Source organism: Rhinichthys klamathensis, unplaced genomic scaffold (assembly GCF_029890125.1).
Source record: "Rhinichthys klamathensis goyatoka isolate OS25496 unplaced genomic scaffold, OSU_Roscu_1.1 h1tg000281l_1, whole genome shotgun sequence".
NCBI lineage: Eukaryota > Metazoa > Chordata > Actinopteri > Cypriniformes > Leuciscidae > Rhinichthys > Rhinichthys klamathensis.
This window is the reverse complement of record NW_026606800.1, coordinates 9,108,016-9,124,087: the sequence shown is the minus strand read 5'-3', so window position 1 is coordinate 9,124,087 and position 16,072 is coordinate 9,108,016. Positions and strand designations below refer to the sequence as shown.

At 39.6% G+C, this 16,072-nt stretch overlaps 1 protein-coding gene across 2 annotated transcripts in view; it reads right to left on the bottom strand.

The window, feature by feature from the left end:
• Nucleotides 1–13,446: 13,446 nt before the first annotated feature.
• The window catches only part of nbas (NBAS subunit of NRZ tethering complex), a 256,303-nt gene continuing 253,677 nt past the window's right edge, over nucleotides 13,447–16,072 (bottom strand). For both annotated transcript variants that reach the window (XM_056269320.1, XM_056269321.1), the window contains exon 52: nucleotides 13,447–14,346. In XM_056269320.1, coding sequence (XP_056125295.1) covers nucleotides 14,080–14,346 — 267 coding nt within the window. In that variant the 3' untranslated portion in view covers nucleotides 13,447–14,079. The remainder of the gene's footprint in view (nucleotides 14,347–16,072) is intronic.

The following is a 16,072-nucleotide window of genomic DNA, read 5'->3' as shown; positions in this document are numbered from 1 at the left end:
GTTGCTTCAATGCATTTAGGGGTGTGGTCCTGGTCAAGACAATCTCCTGGGGCCGGTTGCACCAGCTGTGCGTAAGTTACAACTTAGCCTAGTTTTGACGTAAATGGGCACTAAGTTACAACTTACGCACTACTAAATATTTTTTCGTTGCACCATTAAACTTAGTTTAAACGTAACCAGAGACTATTTATATAGAGACATGCCACTTCATCAATCCTTAATACAACTATATAGGGAAAAACCCGTAACGCCAAAGATGGCGGTTGTATGCACATGTCCCGCCCCTCCCGCTGGAAAGCCAATCGTCTGCTTTTAACAGTCAAGCCGGGAAACATTTAAGCCTATCGTCTGGTTCCACTGACGCATGCACACAGTTGAGGTTTGCGACAGCGCAAAATACGTTACTGTTTGAAAAGGTGGCAGATTTGATATGCAGTGTATGTGAGTTGTGTAATATCAGACATCAGAAGTCTCCCGCAGATTGATAGCGGCTCCCTGATGCCCGCAAATTAGTTCAAATCTCCCGGAATCCTAGAGCGAGCGAGCAAGAGCTCGCACATACTGTGGCTTCAAACTGTGTAGCGCGCGCACGACAGAGGGAGAGAACCCTTGCGCATGCGTAGTAAAAGTATAACCTGTGGGGAAAAAGGCCTTTTAAACCTTATTTTGGGGCAAAGTCATCAAACTTTTTCAGCGATTTTTATCATAATTTACTGCTGTTTCTATACATGCAGTTTTTATGTCCCGGGTGACCAGTGAAACTGCAGTTCTGACTCTCTGCCCATTCATTTAGATAGGAGCCTGGTCTTGTTAGTCCGAAATAGCTGCCCGGAGGCGTTGCCAAGGATGGCGGCCGAGTGGCATGACTTGCCTAAAAGTACTTTGACGTAACTCTACGTTCCAACTAAATATTTACGGCAGCCTCCGATCAGGAGTAACGGTTGGAATAAAATATCAGACAGACTGAACTGCATCAATAAGCTCTTCTTTTACCTGACAGACTTCAATTCTTTAGACATATATGATAATGCTGACATTTACACTCGCTTACATTTTAAGAGAGAGAACATTATGTGAAAAGATTACTTTGTTAGCAGCTCTTTAACACAAACTCGTCCTAAACAGCGCCGCTGTGTGCATCGGTCCATGTTGTGCATGTCAAATATCAGTCATAATCAATAAACGTAATTTCTTGTTTTTTGTATCAATATTTATTTATTGATCCTATTAATTTTATTTCAATTACAGTTTCTGAATGTTATTTATATATAAAAACACTGTTATTCATGATCAAGTATCGTATTCAATGGAAACTTATTTTTATCGTTGGTAACGTGAGGCAAAAGAAGTTAGAATGATGGATAAACTGAAATTCACGGCATTTCAACACAACTTCTGCTCACGTATTTGAAGGCTGCTATTGGTTCATCGAGGCTAAACGTCATATTATGCGACTACGCATTACTTCACGGAAAGTTTACGACCTAGCTAAGTTCTACCTTACGAACAAATGGTGCATTGGAATAAAGTACAGAGTAAGTTACAAACTAGCCTAGTAGTTACTAAGCCTCTAGTGTGGACTTTACGTTACAATTTAAGAAAGAAGTTATGAACGGCTGGTGCAACCCTACCCTGAACTCCAAACTGAATGTCAGAATGGGAAAGAAAGGTGATTTAAGCAATTTTGAGCGTAACATGGTTGTTGGTGCCAGACGGGCCGGTCCTGAGTATTTCACTATTTGCTCAGTTACTGGGATTTTCATGCACAACCATTTCTAGGGTTTACAAAGAATGGTGTGGAAAAGGGAAAAAACATCCAGTATGCGGCAGTCCTGTGGGCGAAAATGCCTTGTTGATGTTAGAGGTCAGAGGAAAATGGGCCGACTGATTCAAACTGATAAAAGAGCAACTTTGACTGAAATAACCACTCGTTACAACCGAGGTATGCAGCAAAGCATTTGTGAAGCCACAACACGCACAACCTTGAGGCGGATGGGCTACAACAGCAGAAGACCCCACCGGGGTACCACTCATCTCCACTACAAATAGGAACAAAGAGCTACAATTTGCAAGAGCTCACCAAAATTGGACAGTTGAAGACTGGAAAAATGTTGCCTGTCTGATGAGTCTCGATTTCTGTTGAGACATTCAGATGGTAGAGTCAGAATTTGGCGTAAACAGAATGAGAACATGGATCCATCATGCCTTGTTACCACTGTGCAGGCTGGTGGTGGTGGTTGTAATGGTGTGGGGGATGTTTTCTTGGCACACTTTAGGCCCCTTAGTGCCAATTGGGCATCGTTTAAATGCCACGGCCTACCTGAGCATTGTTTCTGACCATGTCCATCCCTTTATGGCCACCATGTACCCATCCTCTGATGGCTACTTCCAGCAGGATAATGCACCATGTCACAAAGCTCGAATCATTTCAAATTGGTTTCTTGAACATGACAATGAGTTCACTGTACTAAAATGGCCCCCACAGTCACCAGATCTCAACCCAATAGAGCATCTTTGGGATGTGGTGGAACGGGAGCTTCGTGCCCTGGATGTGCATCCCACAAATCTCCATCAACTGCAAGATGCTATCCTATCAATATGGGCCAACATTTCTAAAGAATGCTTTCCAGCACCTTGTTGAATCAATGCCATGTAGAATTAAGGCAGTTCTGAAGGCGAAAGGGGGTCAAACACAGTATTAGTATGGTGTTCCTAATAATCCTTTAGGTGAGTGTACATCACAATGTAGAATAGAAGAGCAATATCGAGTATGCAAAGTGTATGTTGGTCATGTTCAGGGTGGAAGGGATATTCAATAGTCTTTGTATCCTGGTTCACTGCCTTAGACGAAAGGATCTCAGAAAGGGACGGAAGCTTGCAGCCAATTACTTTTTCAGCACACTTGATAATGCGCCGTAGCGGTTTCATTAGTACAGCCACATCAGACGATGACAGAAGACGTGATTACACTTTCGCTTTCGATTAAACTTTTGATTAATTGCCTGTGTTTGTATTGTTCCTTGGATAAAAGCATACGGGAAAATTAATAAATATAATTGCAAAATGTAAATGTGCTCAGTTGTGATGCTATGAACAAGGGAATCTCATTCCTTCCAGTCTACCACCTATTACCATTTTCTGACGCTATATTCATCTACCCACAAATCCTTGGGAGTGACGGTATATGGCAGAAAGTGCTGTAACTGAACGAGCTCACCCCAGGGTCACTCACTTACACATTCAGAGATCCCCATCACACTCTTTCATGTCTCTTCCTCTCTCTCTCACAGCTACTTTAATTACCCTTCCACACTCATGTCTCTTTCAAAACTTAGCTTACAGACATACAGGAACCCAAACTCCAGCAGCAATCACTCTGAACTGCCTAAATATATATTGTATGTGCTTTCAGCTAAGATTATGTTTTTGTACTTTTATTATATAAATACATTTACACATGTGCTGTTGGCAGATGCTTTAATACATGATTTGCATAGCATTTAAACATTTTATCAGTTCATGCATTTCATGGGAATCGACCAATCCTGATTACGATCAACTGTCCTTGGCGTTTCTTCACCGTGCTCTACTGTTTGAGCTAGAAGAATTCTACTATGATAACAATCATAATAGTAAGAACAACAACAACGGCAGGTTACAAATAATAATATTAACAACTTTAAATGGATAGTTCGGCCAAAAAAAAATACAATTCTGTCATTATTTACTCACCCTCATGTTGTTCCAAACCTTAATGAATTTCTTTCCTCTGTTGAGCACAAAGGAAGATATTTTGAGGAAATTGGGTAACTAAACAGTTTTTGGTCCACACTGACTTCCATTGTAGGAAATAAAATACTATGGAAGTCAATTGTGCCCCACAACTGTTTGCTTACCGACATTCTTCAAAATATCTTTTTTTGTGTGTGTGTGTTCAACAGAAGAAAAGAAACTCATACAGGTTTGGAACAACATGAGGGTGAGTAAATGATGACAGAATTTTCATTTTTGGGTGAACTATCCCTTTAACAACAATAGAAAAATGAATAAGGCATCCTAAATTTTCCAGGAACAAATTTTTGAGAAGCACTTGTTCGAAGAGGTGCTAAATCTGGATCCGGTTTATGGCACATCTCTTCTCATTTTCTCTTACAAATCATCTCTTTCTTTGTGCTTTCTTTCTATTGGTCACATGGTGTTAGTCTAATTTATATCTTGTACCATTAAAGGGCATATGGTGCAGCTCGTGTGATAACAGACGCTTCCTTAAATTCAAACAAGTGGATTTGGACATCTCAGTGTTCCTCACAGTCTCTGGGTCATCAGGGAGATAGTCGAGCTGCAATAACAAGGTAACAAGATGACACCTGTGTTGCCTGCCATAGACAAACCATAATGCATACACTCATGCTCACGCATTTATATACCACTGGTCACTCTAATGGCAGCACTGGGAATCACTTCACACATCTCTCAAACCAGTACTTGTAGGGGAAAAAATAGTGTAGCCATGGCAACTGATCAGAGATTCAGCTGTGGCTGTAAGTACCTGGACAGCTAGGAGAGTACTATGAGAAAAAAAAGTCCCTCTCATGAAGAAATACACATGCAGCGCTGGGCTGAAAACAGGTCACAGGCTTACTGACATAACAGGCCCTCTTGGGCCACTGGTGTGAATAAGACCCATATATTCTATACATCCCCATATAGCCTATCTCTGTATACAACTTAAAGCACATTTTAGCTCAGCTTTTCACTACATGTAATACAAATACAGATAGACTGAATGATACAATGAATGACAGGGATGGACGGACAGACAGACAGATAGACAGGTAGATAGAAGATTGAATTTTGCAAAGGAGCATCTGTTCCACATTGCTACCGGCAAAATATTCTATGCATAGACAGAAAAGTGTAAAGTTGAGGTGTTTGGGTTCAAATAAATATGGCTGGGCAAAAAAATGCAAGTCTTCCTCTGTGTCGAAATCCTTAGACATGTTTGCGAAGATTGTTTTGTTGACAGCGTGCGTCTCCCTCAGACTGTAAACGAAGCTCGGGCGCACCAGATAACACGTCAGCAGCGTCTTATGTCAGTAGCGTCACTGAAGCGGATTGACAACAGAACCGGAAGAGAATACAATGCTGAATAAAGTCGTAGTTTTTGTTATTTTTGGACCAAAATGTATTTTCGATGCTTCAAAACATTCTAACTAACCCACTGATGTCACATGGACTACTTTGATGATGTCTTTATTTCCTTTTTGGACAAGGACAGTATACCGTACATCAGTGGCGTAGGCAGAAATTGTATTTTGGGTGGGCCAGTGAAAATGTGACTGGGCCTATAGCTTTTCCTAGAAAAAAATGACTTCAATAATAGCTAATTAACATTAATAGACAAACTGAAAAAACAGTTACACCTTTATATTCGGCAAATCATCATGTTCAACCAACAGAGCTCAATAAAGGCTGGACAAACCAGTATAGACAATAACCTGTCTATTTTATTCAGGCTATTCAGCAGTGCAAATACAGTTCACCCAAAAAAAAAGTAAGCTAAAATAATAATATCACAGTTAGATCGGCGGATAAACCCGCGTCAGGCTGACGGGGAGAGAGGGAGCAAGAAGCGGCCGGCGCCAGCACCTGACTAGCCTTCTCCTGGGGTAATGAGTCGGAAGAACTGGGCTGGGTGGACTCGGAAGATGAAGGCAGTGGCGTGTCTTCTTCCTCAACTCTTGCTTTTTTTTTCAAATAGCACATTAAAGAAAGTTGTTTAGCCATTATTGTGGCGCCGACGCAGCTGAGAGTTTTCCTGTCGGAACCCCCAGCAACCATAGCAACCAATAACGTTCCGGAGAGAGGCTTTCTACAACTTGCTTCACCAGTTAAATTTTATTCGGAAAACAAAGTAAACACACACAGCAGTCAACAATAAATCAGGTATAAATACATTTGAATAATAAAAATAAACTAAAAATGTATTTTTATCAAACTTGCCTGGGCGGGCCAGTGAGTAATGTGGGCGGGCCAGTACATACATTTTCAATGGAGGGACAGAAAGCTCTCGGACTAAATCTAAAATATCTTAAACTGTGTTCCGAAACTGTGTTCCGGAGGTCTTACGGACTTGGAACGACATGAGGGTGAGTCATTAATGACATCATTTTCATTTTTGGGTGAACTACCCCTTTAATCATGGCATGTCTGAGAATTGAAGGCAAGCATTGTTTGTTGGCATAATGACCCACAGAACAGAAGTAAATCAACAACAGAACTGCTTTAACAGAAGAAAATCTGTTCTGACCCCAACCTGATTGATGCTTTAGCATGACCTCAAGAAAGTGATCCACGGCAGACAACTCAAGAACGATGCTGAAGTGATCGGAGGAATAGTGCAGAATTCCTACTGACTATTGTGTAGATATGATCTGCAATGACAAGAAACACGTGTGCTGCCAATGTCATTAAATTCAAGGGTACACATACTTTTTTCCCACCCTGCACTTGAATCTCCAGCAGAGTCAGAATGGACACAATAGTCTCTCTCAATAGCAAAAACAGAACTGGAAGAGAGTATGATTTATTTTTACACCTGACTCAAATAAATTGATTATTTTCCATCACAGTCCATCTGCTGGTCCATACTATTCCCGTGAGTCATACTGATTGATAAATATTTAAATATTCTGTATGCCACATTTGCGATCACGGTAAACAATGATGAAGCGCTTGAAGCCTAGAGGATGCATTTCTTGAAACATACTTTCCTGCCAAGGTTGCAGTATCGTCAAAACAGCTACATAACTTATTAGAATCTCTGCTAAAAGGGAATAATCTCCGTGAATAGACTATACTGAATCTAAGGTATCTTGTTATAGTGCTTGTGTAAATTTCTGTGAAATGTGTGTATATGTGTATTAGCTTCTGAAGACCTGCTGTGCTCTCTCTCAGCCTCTCTAATCTCCACTGTTTCATGTCTTGTCAAGTGGTTTCCCTCTCATCCCATGAGCCCTTTCTCACTCTCTCACCCTTATCTTGGTCTCTCTCATCTCTCTTCTCCTGTACTCTCGTGCAACGACGTCTCTCATCCTTTCATTCTCTTTCTTTGTCTCTGGAGGGGGTCAACAGTCTGACAGCAAATGTGTGTAGAAAGGAATTTAAACAAACCCTTGCAGAAAAAGACGTAGCTACCCCCACAGAGAGCACGAGGGCATCTGTGTAAACTAACAGCTTTTCGAGGAATTTACTTGTTTCAGTCACAGTAGCCTAATGATGTCAATGAAATTACCAACATTTTTTTATTTTTTTATATAAATGTATGCATTCAATGATTTGGTCTGTTGTTTAACAAACATTTTCTTCTCAGTTTTATACAGCTGTTCCAGTGCATTTGTTTTCAGTGACCCTTTCTGCAGGTTACATAGGTAGTTTTTATGAGTCTTTGAATCACTGACTCTTTCAAAAATGTTGATTCATTTACCAACAACTGAGTCACTAAGACTAAATCATTCGCTCAAATGATTTGTTCAACAACGTGCTTGGAAACGCGCGCAAAGGTTGGCATCTTTTTTTTGTCTTTTTTCGTTAGCGGAAACTAAAATAAGAGTAGTGTGTTTAAAATACAAGTTACTTAATTTTAAAATATTGTTTTAAAAACTATTATATAAAAGCAGTCACATAGGCTTACATTAAATTTTATCAATAGAATATTTCACCAAGAATAGGCTAATTAATTATAACGGCTGTGATACTTGGAACCCCATACACGAATCAGTCGGATTAAATGGACAGAAATGAATAGGCCCTGGCTATCACATGACAAAATATTGATTAAATGTAATGGCGTTTTCGTCAATAGTCAAACAAAGCTATCAAATGAATGCTATTCAGTCACAACTCTTTTTTCCAGTCCATGTCCCTTTCTGTTTATTTCCTCTCTCACTTTTGTTTCCCTTGTTAAATGCACAGCCGCCCCGTAGAGAGGAGTTCAATGACAATGATAACTACAGGCCCGTTATATTAGTAGCATTCTTAGCTCCTCTCTAGTTCTTCTCATCCGACTCTGACTCAAGCTGAAAACCTCCATTTATTCCCCTGGCTCACCTCTGACATGACAATTAAACCATTTTGTGTTCCCTCTGAATCCTGACGCTGGGTTCTGACTCTGAGTGAATAATTTGACTAAGAAAGCAATTGTAAAATAATTCTTGGGTAGATGGAATGGAGATGAGGCAATTCTAAAGATAAGCTAATCTTCTAGTCAAAGCCCACTCTGTGCAATAGCCTATACTCCACAGGTTAAGCTTGCATGAACATTCTCGTTTCAAGCTGGAATAATAAAATGCGGAAGAATGTACCTGAAAAGTGGAGAATCTGACACATTTAAAGATCAAAAGTAGAACTCATCTGAAGTTAAAGGATTGTTCCGGGTTCAAAACAAGTTAAACTATCTACAGAATCTTTGACGTGCTGTCGATTAGCACAGGCAATTATTTCATCCCTCAGTTTGTAAATTGTAAGACTTCAGGGAAGTACTTTAAAAGCAGACATGTGAAAGTTTTTATCTTCTATATTAAAATGTATTTTTTTGGTGATAGAGACGCAGTTGCTGTGGGTGGAGTTTCCATGGGTTACACAATGTTTGACTTAAATCTGCAAGGCTTCTTGTGTTAGCTACTTCAGTTATTTATAGCTGTACAAAGACAGCCTGTTATGCTAGTTGATATTGCAAACTGGTATTTTTTACATTATTTTATTATTGTAATCATAAACACACTGGCAAATAGTTTTCCGTTTACTATTTTTCCTATAGTGTAGCCTGGTTAAAACCAGACCATTTCTCAGTTGTAACTGAGTTATGGTCTGGCAAAGCGTCATAGACAAATCATTTCCAGAGGAGCGTCACCAACGGACGTCGTGGATAGACCTAAAACCAATCAGAGCGATGAAGGAGATGACGTATGCAGAGCGGCAGAAACATCTCCGAGTGTTGTTCTTTGCTCGGTTTTTAACAAAAAGGAAACGTTCAAATCGCTTAAAACAGACGCGACAGCTGATTCGAACGAGTGATGTTCGACGGCGGCATCCATCTTTGTAATGTAGGCTACAAAATCTGCTTCAGAATCCCAGCGCTGTCGTCATCGTGTAAAGCCCGCCCCAACGTTTCTGATTGGTGCCTCGATTTCGATGGATTGGAAATGGGCTTGAATGAGCTCTTTGCCAGACTAACTTTCAGAGCAAATCTAAATTTGCCGGAAGTTGTCTGGGTTTTCCCAAGCTACCTATAGTGGCTAATGCATCAGAAATCTTGCACATTCACGTGAAATAGCTTACTTCCGCAATGAAAAATAAGGTGGATAGTCTGTGACAATGTCTACAGTGGATATGGTGAAACGTGTCACTACTGACAGTAAACTGTTCTTGCGATATTGACAAAGGATGGCTTTGTAAAGTACACTACGCTTTGACGTGTCCAGTTTATACGGCCTCAAGCTGTTGTAGTGTAGACACAGTATTACCTTTGGATGGTGAAACTCTGTGGGTGAAATGTGGGTCATCTCAATGAACTTTGAACATAATTTGCCGCTTTTACCAATATAAGCTGCTTAGTTTGGAAGTAACCCTTTTTAATAAGTGGTACTTTTATGCATCGCTACACTATTAATAATAGATAATAAACCTTATTATCCAAAGGTGCAGCAAGCGCTTTCTTAGAATCATCACTGAACACTCTTGATACTTGAAATCAACTTAAACAAACACACCCATCCCTTCATTGCTCCACCCCCAAAATGAACGAACACGCAACGCAAGAGTGGATATCTCTTTATCATAGCAGAAGCAAAGCAAAATATAGCTTTGCGAAAAATAAAGTGAAGATGATGAACGAATGACAAGGAAGAAAAAAAATTAACGTAAAGTACATGAGTAAATACAAGCAAGAGTTCATTGTTAGTCGCCAGCAGCACAGCAGCTCCAGACACGACACTCATAACCAATGTTACTCAGGTATGGAGCAGAAACAACGCAACATTGGCATCCATTTTCAGGCCTTCCCGCTTAGGTCTCTCCAGCGCTGGAAAGCTTTTCTAATATTAATGCATGTCCTAAAGCTCTTGCCTGATCATAATATTCCTACCTTTTCTCTTTCTGTTGTGGTGCTCAGTCCGAATCACTTTCAACAGCGTTATTCAGAAATCGCTTACTGCACCTTTAAGCGTGTTTCTTAAAAAACTGAGGGAGAAGTCAAAATAGTTTGCTGCGGTTATCGGCAGCATGCCATGTACATTTTGTGCAACTTAGTCCAAAAAAGGCGGACACATTAGCAATCCTTAATTCCTTCTGTATCTTCTAATACTTCCACAGGCACGCTAATATCGATTGAGCCACATTACACCTGACTGTCAGTTAAAAGGATTAAAACCCGCTTACCTTTCTGGATTGCTTCAACAGATACATCACACTTCACAAATCGTGGCAGGTAGTCTTTAACTGCAAGAAAAAAACCCTCCTGAAATATGTGGCTAAGTTAAAAAACTGGCAGTTGTGGTTATAATTCTCTTCGCTAACCCTAATGAGGTTCACAAACAAATAGTGGTTGTTTCCAGTGAGCTAATGCTTTCAATTGCAGCCCATTATTCAATCAGCTCAGTTGGGACTGTAAGTCACAAGCAATGTCATATTTATGCAAAACATGGATGTCAGCCTCATCGTCTCATAGGCTGTTATTATCATTATGCGCGGCGTAAGTGTGCCAAATTAATGAATGCTGCCTCTCGCCGTCTAGATTGTTGACAGCCACCTAATGATGAGGTGCCGTCTACCTGTAAGCTATGGTGTAATTATTATCTCCAACAGAGCACACTCTCACGCTCACACACTGTGGAAAATGATGGTGTAGAAACCTATTCGCAAAAACACAATCACACAGCTTCCGTTCCCCTCCTCTGGTTTTATTTGCTGATGTGTAATAAGGTCCACAGGGCAACAGTTTTATTCTGCGTGGATCCACAGTGGAGCAGGGTTCAGAAGTTCAGAGAAACGGGGATTATTCAGGATTAGGTTTGCAAATACTGTACTAAACTCCTCAAACAGGATTTAGGTGTGTATTTTGCAGTCTTGGCAGTTTCTCGGATACGCTCTACTGTAGTAGTGGAGCGATATTAGACTTTTTTTATAGCTACTTACAATTAACGCAATGTCCTAGACCTAGATGTCTGAGAAACACTGAATGCTTGCTGTATAAAACAGTTGTAGGTATGTAGACAATGTTCTTTGGGTTTAAAAGATACCCATTGCTAATTGTTTCCCACTTAAACCTCTGAATTCATTCAGCCAACGCTGTCTCATGCCATCATTTGGTCCAGGCAATTAATCTGTGCTATAACTCAAACAGTGGCAGAAACAACATCAGTTACAATTATGAGTCATGATAAGGAGAGATAATGACTTTGCGGGTGTTTATGCTGCAATATATTTGCTAACATGCGTTATGTATCTTTCTCCCTTGACAAAGTCTCTCTTGGGGGATGAGATTCCAATTTACAGCCTGTAAATAAAGCTGAGCTCAGACAGGACAGCAGCAGCAGCAGCAGCAGCCCTTTGGATTCGGTGTAGAACCAGATTTCTACACTGAATCAATGTCAATTTAGACAATGCTTTCTGAAGAAAATTTGAGTAGTGCTGGCCTGTGTAAAAGCAAATGCGCTTTCAAAGAAAGTTAGTTAACTCGGCAGCCATATTTGCAATGCCTCGAGACAGCCATTTCGGGCAAGATCAGCTCCTATCTAATTAAATGGGGAAATAGCGCAATCTCAAAAACCACAAGCCAAACTCACTTTTAAATAACATATTTCATATCAGCAACAAAATACTGTCCCATAAATGCTCAAGTAACAAAAAAACAACCCATTTCAGGTTTGTCGAGTCAATGCGCATGTGCAGTCCTAAGTGCGCATCTCAAGACACTGCGTTCCTATCGCAGAAGCTTCTAACAGTGACTGTATGACTTTACCAATAGAGTGGTCCAGGTATGACATCACTTTGTAGGCCAAAACTTGGAAATGAGTTAGCATTTTAGCACTTCCGGTTCCATCGTCCCGAAGTACATGGGTTTTTGGTTAAATGGCTGAATTTAGGTCGGTGGTGAAGTTCAAGACACTTTCACGTTTTATTCTACGACATAAAATACTTCAATATTACTCAACTCGTGATTTTTTTAACAGCAAAGCTGTTACGTGTCTTGAAAAAGGTGGTTGCTAAGAATTGGCTTAATGGGACTACAGAGGCAGCTTATATTTGCTTATTATGCCTCATTATGCTTATAATTGTGCTCTTATAAACGATTCGAGCTCAAACGTTCTGGGAAAATGTTTTTAGATAAAAACTGAAAGAGCTGTCGGAAGCTTAGTGATGGTGACGTTGAAGTCGAGCGACCGTGGTGTAGTTCATTTATAGCCTACCGGTAGCTTTTTCTTCGGGCGACTGCATTTAGGCTTCAAAATTAATAAAAGTTGTGTTCATCTGTGATAATTATCTTGATGGACAAAACGTGCAAGTATCATAAACTTTTGTTGATTCCAGAGCTTGTTTTTGGAAAGTTTATGGAAAAATACTACTGTTTTTTTTCTTGAGGGAACCAGTGTGATGCTAACTGTAGGTTGGCCTACAAAGTGACATCATACCTGATTCACTCTTATTTAAAAGGCGGGACTTATTCCAAGCATATTGGGTTATTGCAGTTTCTCCCATTCATAGTAATACCGTCTTAGAATAGTCTTTGGCTATGGAGGTTGCCAGGATGTTGCTAAAAAAGTGGGGTTAAGCATGTAAAAATAACAGTTAAAGTAATCTCTTTTTAACAAGCCGCACAGATTCAGGTCTGATGAAGAGTATTTACTCTGATATTAATTCACTTAGCAGACACCAAAATTAGCAGAATGCATTTAGCAAAAACAACAACACACAACTAATGTTTTCTCTTGAGTAAGTCTGTATCTGTATTTGGTGTTTGTGTTTCACATGACTGGCACAATTTGAGGTTCAATTCATGTTTGTTGGACAAACGGTGCGGGTCAAGTCGGGTACCAGAGTTTAATACTTTATTAGGGTTAGGAGTTTGGTCAAATTATCATGATAAACAGTATCAGTTACACTTGATTTTGCAAGCACCACTAATAATAATAGTGGTGTTCTGAAAACAGACTTTTTTTCTTTCTTCAATTATAGCACATTTGCACGCTCAGAGTATCAGGTGAGATATTGCAGCCAAGTACAATAATATATTAAAAACAGATGCTGCACTATTTGTATTAAACTCATGGATGGGTGCTCACATATTACCTATTCACATTTATCTTAAGAATCTGTTTTTACTGTTGGGCCTAATACTTCATTGCCCAAAATGTGCAGTAAACCAAACTTGTTATATAAAAAAACAGGTTTTGTGAGATAAAGCAAAATTATTTTTTATTGAGCACTGCTGATACATTTGCTTAAAATCCACATATTTTCCAACACATGTTGCAGTACGTTCGTGTGTGCGCGTTAAAACAATCACACGGCGAGAGTGTGCCTGAAGGCCTAATCTGTTTTCTTCAAAAATAATTAATAACCCTACAAAAGAAAAGAGCAAAAAGTTGTGTGAGGAAACTATCAACCGCGAAGCCGCACATACATACTCGTGCAAAACACTCTGTCAGCACACATGCGACGTTTTCAATTCAGACTCCGGCCTGTAATGATTATTAGCGCAGGCTAGCGTGACCAAACAGCCAAAGTAATGTAATTACACCCGTGTCACCGAGCTTCACTCAGGAGAGAGAAACCGACAGCGAGAGAGAAATGGGAAGGTGATTTGAGTCTTTTGCCAACGGGAAGAAATCCTAAACCAACAATGTCTGAATAGGCTAATTATAACTGATATTTGTGATCTGGATTTGGTGCCAATGTCCCTTTAATATTCCATTTTATTCAGCTGAGATTGACTACTTTCATTTGTTGACTGATTTGTCTCCAAAACACAGACGGACACACAAGACCCCCTCCGTGTCAGTCTGTACCCACACGTACTCCTCAAAGCCATTTTTTAATGACAGCGAGGGCGCTATTGAAGGTCAACTGTCCTGGGTGTGATCCTCGGTAGGACAGGAGCAAGGACCCGGCCTGAGCACTGTGTCCGGCCTGGTGGAGGTCACGAGCGGCCTTCTCCACATCCCAAACTCCCTGAGCCAGCATGTGAGAGACCAGTGAAGAATACAGAGCTGTGTCCACACAACTGATCAACATCCCAGCATTCAACAGCAAAGACAGGAGCTCAGAGTCACACACCTCCTCAGTCACCTACAGAGATAGAGAGACAGACAGAAATATAAGAGAAAGAGATAGAAAGAGCAGAGAGAGAAACAAGCCAAAAGAGGGAGGGAAAAAATCAATTTCAATAAACAATTTAGTGCGACAAACAATCTGTGTGCGAGCAAACCCCCCACTTCACACAAACAGCACACAAAATATTGTATTTTCCACCATATAAACAATTGTTATATATATATTCTTTACTTTTACCAAGTGTTAATATGGACATTTTCCCAACACAACAAAAGTCCTGTTACTTTATTACTGTTAATTTGTTTTCACACGTTTTTAAAACTTCCTCTTGCTGAATTGGAAAATACATACATTTCAAATTATGCATTATATATATATATATATATATATATATATAAACACACTACCACTTAAAAGTGTCAGTAAAGACTTACATTGTTACAAAAAATGCAGTTCTTTTGAACTTTAGCCATTCATCAAAGAATCATAAAAAAATGCATTACGGTTTCCACAGAAATATCAGTTTGGATTCCACTAAATCTGCATGTTAGAATGATTTCTGAAGGATCATGTGACACTGAAGACAGGAGTAGTGATGCTGAAAATTCAGCTTTGCATCACAGGACTAAATTACAATTTAAAATATACTGAAGTAGAGAACAGTTATTTTAAGCTATAATAATATTTCACAATATCACTAGTTTTTCTGTATTTTTCAAAAATATCACACAATCTAATTGACTGCGTCAACCCTGTTACTAGATATTTTACTAATTTATATCAAACTATTCTAGGAAATCTTAAAATGTCAACCATGTAACCACAATGTATTGATGATTCAAATGTGGGTAATTGTAGAAATAGGAGCATTAAATTCTTTTTGTAATAAAATCGAATGTGAGCAGTACGAAGCTCGCAATGTCCAATTAAACTGTAAAACTCTTTACAGTTTGAGTTCTAAAAGCATCATTATATTCCAATGTATATACAAATATTCATTATTAATTAATGAATTAACCCTGCTCTATTATGTACACATCTGAGACAATATTACAAAAAACACGGTAAAAAAAAAAAATCACCTTATCAAACCAATAACCCTGTAGTAAAGTTGTTTGACTAATAAACGGACTAAATCTTTCCACCTCAGATTAGAGCTCATAGACTCGCGCCTTGCCTTCCGCCTGGGAACACTGCTGTATATTCTCTTTATCTGTGTTATCTAGTGGCCATGTTGCACTTGCATGTCTGAAGGAGGTCACATGCGATATAAATGAGCTCAGAGAGAGATGTCCCACCCCTTCTGCGACCCCCAGCCTGCTCAGAGGGACCAGGAGCACCTCTCTCGTCTTTTCAGCATAAATTATTCAACTGCCGGCTTTAGAGGTGGAGAACACAGAGGAGCGGTACTGTAAGAGTCAGCACACTGGAAAATCAATTATGTGCTAAATTTGATTAAAGGCAAGCGCAAGCCAAGAGATATGATGCCCTTTGACTGCGTGTGTGCATGCGTCCTCATATTAAATGTGACGTGACGTTAATAGTGGATATAAAATACTCAAATGCAGTTTATATGTACTGTTCTGACCTCACACAAAGATTTCTAATGCCTATGGAAAGAGTTCAGGTTGACATACATGCACATACATACACAGACGGATGTATTATGTCATAAAAATGTTGGATACCTTCTAATGCTGTCATTTAGGTCTATAAATGAAAGGGAAGAGTAGAGTAACCG